At 44.5% G+C, this 10289-nt stretch overlaps 1 protein-coding gene across 1 annotated transcript; it reads right to left on the bottom strand.

Annotated features, from left to right (window-relative positions):
• Positions 1-2853: 2853 nt before the first annotated feature.
• LOC103605609 (pulmonary surfactant-associated protein A-like) lies at positions 2854-3760 on the bottom strand (the record flags this gene model as incomplete). Its single annotated transcript, XM_008590232.1, is given in 3 exon segments — positions 2854-3032; positions 3035-3229; positions 3683-3760. Coding segments are annotated over 3 exon segments (452 nt in total), but the record flags the coding sequence as incomplete, so codon positions are not given.
• Between the last annotated feature and the right edge of the window lie 6529 nt (positions 3761-10289).

Raw genomic sequence — 10289 nt, 5'->3', positions numbered from 1 at the left:
GAAAAGGTGAAGCATGTAGAACGCTTGTTCTCAGCTGTGTGCTCTAGATGCTAATACCCAGGAATGGGAAATGGCTCCACTCACCCGTGACACCCTCTTGATGTTAACAGACTCAAAGAAATGCCCCAAAATCATCTGATAAAGTTTAACACCCATTCATGATTAAAATAAGTCTTAGCAAACTAGTTAAAAGAGACCTTGATACAAGGGCTCTTTCAGAAACCTAAAACAAGCAACATTTTCAATGGTGAAATATTGGATGTGTTCCCATTACACATTCATTGAGTCTCTTCAACAATGTGTAGGGGCTACTGGCCCCGGTAAAAAGATAAGAATTGAGAATACATAAATATCAGAAAGGAACAGGCAAAATTTCCATTTGCAAATACAATTGTATATTTATAAAGTATAAAAGAATCAATTACAGGGCCGGCCCTGTGGCTCACTCGGGAGAGTACGGCGCTGGGAGTGCCAAGGCCGCAGGTTCGGATGCTATATAGGGATGGCCAGTGCGCTCACTGGCTGAGCGTGGTGGGGACCGCACCGTGCCGATGGTTGCATCCCCTTACCAGTCAAAAAAAAAAAAAAGAATCAATTACATAGAAGTATTAAGGGAAAAACAAGAATCCAAAAACATGATTGGGTATAAGACAAATAAAAAATAAATCAATAGTTTTCCTACAAACCAGCAATAATTAAATAAAAATGTGATTTAAAAAAATGGTAACAATAGCAAACAAAATTATAAAGTAAGTTAAAATAAACCTAATAATAAATGAAAAGATAATCAACTTTCAGAGGCTTAGACTATTGATTTATAACATAAGGAATATATACTTCTGCTCCTTGCTTTTTAAAATTTTGGTGAAGGTTCAAAATTTGTGTGCTGGGTCCTAAGCACATGTGCTACAGTGATCAGATTAAAACCTAACATTCGTGGAAGAATGTGAAATCGACCCCCCTCATTTCCATCTGGATTGGTGCGTTTTGATCCAGAGCTTCCTTTTGCCCGAGAAAAGCAGTGAGGGAGAGCATTCGGAGGTGCGAGAATGGGGGTAGTCAGAGCTTTTCTGAAGGCAGGACACATATGTAGTTTCTTCGTCAAGCAAATAGGGACATAGTTCCATTCCCATTTAGCCCTGGGGGTGTGGGGGCAGGTCCCATTCCTTGCAGACCTAGGACTGGGGTGGCTGCCAGAGGCCTGGGCCTGAGCCCCTGCAAAAAACACCCAGGTGGCTGAGGGGAGAACGGAAGGCATGCTCTCACCACCCCCAAAGACAGTGTGGACTTAGACCAGCGATCAATCCTGAGGCCCATGTGTTCTTCTAAATGTTTTCTGTAGCTCCCCATCCCCCCGTACAACCTGAGGCAGGAGAGCAAGTTGCTCCTCGACAAAGAAAGCCCATGCTGAGATTAAATTCTCCATTCTTCAGGCAGGTGGGGGTCAGAGCCAAAGTTAATTTGATTTATAAAACTATGGAAATGTGATGTTTCTTTGAACCAAAGCAATGGAAACTCATGTTAACACATTCATGATTTATTATACTAAATCATCTCTGCTCAGCTCAAGGGTTGAGGTGGTTATGAACACGAGTTTCAGGTCCAGGTAGGTTGATTTGAATCCACCCTCTGCCCTTGGTCTGTGTAATAAAACTCAAAACACTTTATTTGTCTAAGTTTCAGTGTCCTCATATAAAAATGAAGAGAATAATACTGGTCCCAAAGGCACTGTGTAAAGATTAAATAATATTTAATAATATGCATTAGAAGTGCTTGTCAAGGTACTTTGTACAAAATATGTGCTCAGTAAATAGCCTCTGTTTGTGGTGCTAGTTATGGTAGTAATTTTGGTAGTTGGAGGGATGGTCATAATTGTAATGGCAACAAGTATTTTGTCCCCATTTCACAGATGAAGAAATGGGCTCGGGGAAAGCGAATATCCCTGAGTTACTGGGTACGTTGCCCACCCCAAGACACAGCCTAAGACCTGGCACAGAGTTGATTGTAATAAAATACCTAATTGAATGAATTAATGAAAGGGGAAAACAGAACCAGTAGTGTGGTGAGTAGTGTGAACACCTCACTGAGGTCTGGAGTGGTCTGGGGATACGTCCATTATCAGGAAGTTACCTGGGTTAGGTCTGGGGTTGGGGCTCTTCCCTAGATACCTGGGCTGGCTGTTCTTAGGTCAGGGGGCTGAGTTGGCATTCAAAAAAGTCAAGGTGATCGTACTTGCCAATCACTAGTGTTGGGTTGGCCACTGCCATGCAGGGGCACCACCTACCAGCTGACCTCATAGAAAACCTCACCAGGCATGCCTCAGGGACCTCAGGGTGCCAGATAATCCCAAATGTGTCCTTAGCTCCACACATTTGGAATTTCCCAGAAGTCTGCCTATCTCTATCATTGTGTTTGACCAGCACTGCTAGATCTTGGTGGCACTGGGCAGGGGGTGGGCTGCAGGGGAAAAGCATAGGGGGGCAGGAGGCAGGCACTCTGTGTGATTTCGGAGGGTCTTTCCCTTCCAGGACTTCACTGTTGCTATCTGCAAATGAAGGAACTGGACACAGTTAGGAAGAAGGAGGTCTCTACCTCATGCCACAGGCCAAGTTTGGGAGTGCCACCTTGAGTGCTGTGCCGATTGGGGGTCCAAGGGTTGAGACGGATTCAAGATGATGCGGAGAGTCAGAGCCCATCTGAGGGATGAAGTGACTGATGACACCTCCAACTCTAACAGCCACAAATATATTTTGCTGAAATGGAGTTGCAGCTTACTGTAGACCAAGTGGATCCTCAGGATGGAGGGTGAAAGGCAAGTCGGAGTCCCGCCTATCTTGTGGCCTAGGTATCTGCTCAAAACTTGCAGATGGCCGGTCGGTGCTGCAGGCCGTTCTTGCCGCCCCACTGCCCATCTGTGGACATCTCCACGCACTTCTCTTTGCCGCAGCCCCTGGGCTCCCCTGGGTACCATTTGGTGTAGTTCACGGGGGCCCCGTCCAGGTAGTGGAAGTTCCCAGGGGTGGGGCCCTCGTCAGGCCCAGGTAGGCGTAAGTGTTGTACTTCACCACAATGCTTGCAATGGCCACGTACTCCTCCGGACTCCTCGGGACAGCCATGTGGCCGCCTGCTCTGGCACATGACTCTCTAATGGCATCAAAATCGACCGACTGCCCATTGGTAGAGAGGATCTTCTCCCCCACTACCAGCATGGACCCCTGCAGTCTGAGAACTAAGGGCAGAGAAGTCTGAATCAAGCCACCAACTTCTTTGTCTCTTAGTCTGTCTGCCTTTAGATTGTCTCCAGTCTTTTCATCTCTGCCTCTCTCTGTGTCTTCCCTCCCTCTTTCAATTCCAGTTTTCTAAATTTCCCTATGTGCTCTTATCCACTTATCCATTCCCCCATTTAACAATTATTTATTGCCAGAAATGGTGCAATTTCCTGGGATTCAATAGGAAGCAAGATAGGCAGATAACCTGCTTTCCTAAGACCCTGGGAGCGAATTCATGTCTATTTCTGTCTCCTCTGGCCCATTCAAAGACATCAGAAAGGGACAGCATTATTCCTTCCCCAAGACCTGAACGTCGGCCCTTGTCAGGTGTCTAGGTTCAGGAGGCTGGTGCTGACAGTGAGGACAACTTATGGGGGGCTCCTCCTCTTTGAGGCCCCAGGGGATCCCCTTACCTCCCATGGACCGCCGGATTTGATGTCTGAAGTTGTGGAATGTGCTTTGGAGCTCCTCATCTAGATAAGCTGGAAGCCCTGTGGAGAGACCCCCACCCGGGAGTAAAGAGCACTGGAGAGGCAGGGGCCTGTGCTCTGATGGAGCCTCTTCTCTGTTAGTCACCCACTGTGTGACCCCAGGGAACTCACTTCACCTTCAGCTGAATCTTCTGTGCTCTGGAGACAATCCTGACCTGTCCCTCCCAGGTTGTTAGGAGGAAGAATGTGGTCACTCACCACGGACTCACTTCACCTGTCCCGCACACTCTCAGTTACCCTCTTTTTGGGTTCTATGGGGTCATGGACCTGAGGATGAACAGAGCTGACCAGGGCCCACGGCCCGTGGCCCTCCCCGTGCCCTTTTCAGTGGTGGTCAGTGATGGGGAGTTCCCTCCCCTCTTCTCCTTGGGGGGCTCGTCCCTCACTCCCCCCTGCAGGCGCTGCTGAGCCTCTGGTGGGAATGGACCTTGCCGAGGAACACAGTGAAGTATAAGGCTGCTTGCAAGCCCATCTGCCTGCACTCAGCATCACGATTCTGTGCAACACCTTCTGGCGGGGCATGGGGAGACCCCCTCCTTCTCAGTCTGGGCCGATTCTCACTGCCTGCAGCCCACACACTGGAGAAGACGTGGGGCATGGGATTAAAGTCACCCACACGCAGAGCCTCCAGACTACGTGGATCTCTGCCTCCAAATCGGAGTGGAGAGGTGGACAGCACCGTTTTTATAGAGATGTGTTTCCTCCCCACCCCTGAGAGGCCCCATCACAAGGGTTGATGCTGCAGGGAGGGCCGGGCAGGACAGCTGCCCTGTTTACCCAGCGCCCTTCCCCACAGAGCACTCAGGCCGGAGGAGCACTTAGGACCCTTGAAGTGAGCACAGAATGTGCTAAAGAGAAACTCCGGGTTTGTGAGAAGGGAATTCTTTCAGTAGCTGAGGTCAGCCACTCTCCCCCTAACAAGCTTCCTTAGCACTGAAAGATGACAGCCCTCATGCAGGAACCAAGGCAGGGCCATTGGGTTTCTGGTGTAATTCCGCATGGGGCAGAGGCTGTGGCTCAGGCTGAGGGTGGTCAGGTTGAGCCAGGGAAAACTGTCTGTCTTAGGACCCGACTCACCATCGAGCCCCTCGGCCTCCCAGCCCCTGCCTCCTGGCCTGCGGTTGAGTCGGTGGGCACATGGGCAGAGTGATGGGTAAACACATGGCATGTTCCACTTCCTCTTTGCCTCGGCAGGTTCAGCTGTGCCTGGAAGGTCACAGAAGAGTAGCAGTTTCTGTCTTTGGCCATGGGTGACGTCTGCTAATTTGCAATGGGAATTATTTTAAGTGGTTGAATGATAGATGAAGCCCTAATTGATGAGAGCCCCTATTCGAGCCACTAGATTTGTAGAAAATCTCCAATATTAAGATGATAACAAGGGAGAACCAAGACAAGAAAAAATCTCCGTGCTTACTTGTAAGTGGTTTGAAAAATCTTGAGATCGTCGAGGAGCATGGAGATCTTCTCGGGAGTGGGAGCTCAGCTGACGGAAGCGCACGCCCACGGGAAGGAGGCCAGGCAGGGCCTGCCTGGAGCGCCAGGCGTGGGAAGGAGGTGCCTGGGCAGTGGTAGGTGAAAAGCAGCTCCATTAGAGAGGACCTCAGCTCGGCTGGAGAGACGAAGGACTGTTCTGGAGGTGACAGAACAGGGACAGGGGTCAGCTGGCATGTCCAGCACCGTGTGGTTGGTCGGAAAGGGTGTGGCTGTAGGAGGCAGACACATCTGAGATTCAATCTGGAGCTGCCACTTACTATCCATGTGGCCCTGGTCAGGTTATATAACTTTGTGTGTGTGTGTGTGTGTGTGTGTGTGTGTGTGTGTGTGTGTATGTGTGTGTGTGACCAGTAAGGGGATCTCAACCCTTGGCTTGGTGTTACCCGCACCGCGTTCAGCCAGTGAGCACACCGGCCATCCCTATATAGGATCCGAACCCGCAGCCTTGGCGCTCCCAGAGCCGCACTCTCCCGAGTAAGCCACAGAGTCGGCCCTTATATAACTTTTTGAACCTCAGTTTTCGTCTCCTTTTTATTATTTTGAAACAATATCAAACTTGTAGAAAAGTTGCAGGTATAGTACAATTTTTTTTCTAAATCTGTGAGTAGGTTGCCAATATGATACCCCATCACTCCAATACTTTAATGCGTATTTTATGCAAAGACGTTTTCCTATGTAACCAAAATATAACCATCAAAATCAAGAAATTAACACTAGCACAATAACTCCAAATAACCATCAGGCCCTATGAAAAATTCACCAATTATCCCAATAATGTTCCTTATAGCAAAAGGGTCCAGTTGAAGATCATGTGCCCCATTTATCTTTGTTCTTTTTACTTTTCTTAAATCCAAGACAGTTCCTCAGTCTTTCCTTAACTTTGATGACCTTAACACTGTTTGGAGATCACAGGTTAGTTATTGTGAAAAATGTCTCTCAACTTGGTTTTTTCTGTTGTATTCCCTCATGATTAGAATCAGATTCTTCAGCTTTGACAGAAATGACACAAAAATTATACAGAGTTCCTCTCATCACATTCTATCAGGTGTTACATGATTTTAATTTGTCCCCAGTACTGATAATGTTCACACTGATTATTTGATAAAGGGCTTCTCCACCAAAAATTTATTCTTTTTCTCTTTTAATTAATAACTATTTTGAGGGGAGGCACTTTGGAACTATGTAAAGATCCCATTTCTTATCAAACTTTCCCTTTTCATTTTTTTATTTGTATCAATATGGACTTACACCAGAGGCCGCCAGAGGGAGCTGTCCACTTGGGATGCAGGCAATAAAGGAGCACATTATCTATAGATGATTTTTAGAACAATCTACAGTTTATTAGCACATTGCACCAGCAAATATAAAAAATGTCATTAATAGAATATTTCTCCTACCAAACAGTTGTTTGTTTCTCTTAGCGCTAACGTTGCTGCAATCACTGCTGAATTCTGACAGCCCATGCCAGGACACTCCACTGTGTACACACCCGGCTCACCCTGCTTAGGCTCTGACACCCTCTGCCAGACAGTTTTCCTTGCTTTTCTATGTGTCTCGCATGCCACGCTGGGCTGCCTCCCTGTGTGGATGGCTCCAACAGCCCACATCAGCATGCTCCTCTCTGGGGACACCTCTTCACACCTCCCAGTGCTGGCAGCCCACACCAAACCATCTCACTGGAGACAATCTCGCTCCACTCAGCATCTGCCCCTGTGGCAGAATAACCTCTTAGGCAGACGTCCTCCTCATGCAATGTGACTGAAATCAAAAGGAAGAAACTTCAGTGAGTGTGGGGAAAGTAAGACTGCAGAGGTGCAAAGTGGAGGTCATGCACTTTCCCTGAGGACAGGGCATGAACTTGTGCAGATTTGAAACTTCTATCTTAGCTGCTCAGGGAACTGTTTTCTTTCCCCTTCCTCCAACAGCCCTGGGTTCTATCTGGACAGAGTGTCTGTGTGTGGCTGCCATAAGCTTTTCTGTCTGTTGGGATCTCACAACCCTATGAGATGTACAGAAAATAAACCTGCACTCAACGCCTAGTCATCTGAGGATGGGAGGGCTTGCATGGATTGCCTAAATCACCCAGGTCTCCTCTGATCCAGCTGAAATCCTCTACAATATCTTCCTAAAGTGAGAGAGGGTAAGCATATCTACTTGTACCTGGAGACAAAGGGATGCACAAATTAACCTACTGATTACATATATTTCAAAGTAATTTATAATCTCGGAAATCTAGAGTTCAGCTCAGCAACATGAAGTAAAAGGGAGTTGAGTCTTTTCTTCCCTGACGCAGTCAGCATATTAAATTATATACGTACATATACGTATACATATAAATTACATTAGCTCCTCTCCAACAAATATCATTTTATTTAAAAAATAATAACATAATAAATTTGTCTCTATTACCATTTGCAATAGCATCAAAAATAATAAAATACTTAAGAAATCAGTTTAACAAAGAAGTTCAAGACTTATACCTTGAAAACAAAAAAATATTATTAAAAATAATTAAAGACTTAAATAAATGAAAAGACATCTCATGTTCATGGACTGTAAGACTAAATATTAAGTTCCCAAACCATCGTATAGATTCAACACAATTCCTGTCAAAATTCCAACTGCCATATTTGCAGAAATTGACAATATGATGCTAAAATTAATATGAAATGAAAGGACCCAGAATAGCCAGTCGTGAAAAGAAAGAACAAAGTTGTAGGACTCATACTTTCCAATTGCACAATTTACTGCAAAGCTACAGTCATCAAGATAGCGTCATGCTAGCATAGGATAGACCCACAGATCAATGAAATAGAATTCAGAGTCCAGAAATAATCCCATACATCTATGCTCAATTGATTGTAAATAAGAGCACCAAGATCATTCAATGGGGAAAAAAGTCTTCAACAAATGGTGCAGAAACAACTGGAAATCCACATGCAAAAATATGAATTTGGACCTCACCTGCACCATATACAAAAATTAGTTCAAAAGGATCAAAGACCTAAATGTAAGAGCTAAAACTGTAAAATCTCTCTGAAAAATACGTAAGTGTAAATCTTCATGGCCCTGCATTAGCATATTGACAATGGATTATTAGATATGACACTAAAAGTGCAAACAACAACAAAAAGAAATTGGACTTCAACAATGTTAAATACTTTTGATCATCAAAGGTTATTTCAATAAATCAAGAAAGTGAAAATACATTTCACAAACTAGGAGAAAATACTTGGAATTTATATATCTGACAAGGTTTTAGTATCCAGAATATATAAGGAACTCTTGCAATTTAACAATAAAAAGACCAATAACCTAATTTTAAAACATGGGCAAAGAATCTAAGTAGACATTTCTCCGAAGAAGATATAAAAATGGTCAATAAATACATGAAAAGCGGCTCAACATCAGTAGCCATCAGGAAATACAAAGCAAAGCCACAATGAGATACAACTTTACAACCACTAGGATGGCAGTAATCAAAAAGGCGGTCAGTAACGAGTGCTGGGGAACATGTGGAGAAATTGGAAACCTCAAACATTGCTAGTGGAATGGAAAATGGTACAACTTCTTTGGAAAAAACCTTGGCAGTTCCTCAAAATGTTAAACATAGAGTTACCCTATGACCCAGCAATTCTACTCCTATATTTGAAAACAGGTGTGGAAACAAAAACTTCTTGTTGAGCTGGATCTCAGATCCTTCTGCCCCTTCCTGTGCAGGTCATGAGTCAGATAATTGAAAGAAGATTCTGGCAGCTTTATGCAAGGTAGATATACTTTATTCTCCAAATGTGACCTTCACAGACATGCTTTATTCCTCTGAGACAAGCTCAGGCTCTGCTGCCACTCCGTTGACCCTGCATGCTCTGCTGATCCCTCTGCTGCTCTGCTAACCAGTGGTTCAGAGCAGTTACTTTTACATGCTTAGTACGCAATAGCAGCCGCAAGCCAAATGCATAATGTAACCACAACAAATGTGCTGAATCAGTAAATGGGCACACGTGCCCAATCACATTACTCTTATGTAAGTTGTTTCTAATGACCATGCTGAATCTTGCCCACTTGTAACAGATGTGAGGCAAGAGATCCTGACTAAACTTTTTCTACTTTCCTTACACTTATACACAGATGTTTATAGCAACATTATTCATAACAGCTAAATGGTAGAAACAACCCAAATGTCCATCCACTGATGAATGGATAAACAAAGTGTGGCATATCAATACAGTGGAATATTATTTAGCCATAAAGAAGGAATGAGGAATGGATCCATGCTATGACATAGATGACACCTTGAAAGCACTGTGCTCAATGAAAGAAGACAGACACAAAAGGCAACATATTGTATGATTTCTATTAAATGTCTGGAATAGGTGAATCCATAGAGATAGAAAGTAGATTAGTCATTGCCGGGTGTTAGCTAGGGTGAAGGAGGAATGGGGCGTGACTGCCAAAGGGTACAGGGTTCTTTTGGGGTGATGAAAATATTCTGGAATTAGATCATGGTGATAGTTACACAACCTATAAACATACTGAAAGCCATTGAATTATATACTTTTAAATGGTGAATTTTATGGTGTATGAATTATATCTAAATAAAAGAGAGAGAGAATAGGAGGGATAAGGAGGAGGCAGGTAGTAGACAGATATTTCTAAAAGTTTTCCTTCAAAGGGAGCCAAGAAATGAGACAATGTTTGAAGGCATAGGAATCAAAGAAGGGAAGGGAATTGAAGTCTTTATTTTCTTCAGAATAGAGACAAAGGCATATTTTCATGCAAGAAAAATGATGTGTTTGAGTGGAGAAATTTATAAAAATAAAGCTGACAATTGCTGGAGAGACACCATTGAATGGAGGAAGGGGATACGAACTAAGGAAAAAGTGTACACTTTGGCCCTAGTGGGAGTTCGGGACGTTTACTCAGGCTGAGAAAAGGGAAGCCAGAGCGTGAAGACTACAGAAACGGGAACGTTGGAAGATGTGGTAATGAAACGGTAGGGAGGTTATCTCTCATTGCTTCCATCATCGAATGAAAT

Source organism: Galeopterus variegatus, unplaced genomic scaffold (assembly GCF_000696425.1).
Source record: "Galeopterus variegatus unplaced genomic scaffold, G_variegatus-3.0.2 Scaffold5933, whole genome shotgun sequence".
NCBI lineage: Eukaryota > Metazoa > Chordata > Mammalia > Dermoptera > Cynocephalidae > Galeopterus > Galeopterus variegatus.
Note: the sequence above shows the minus strand (reverse complement) of the source record. Positions and strands in the feature narration are given on the sequence as shown.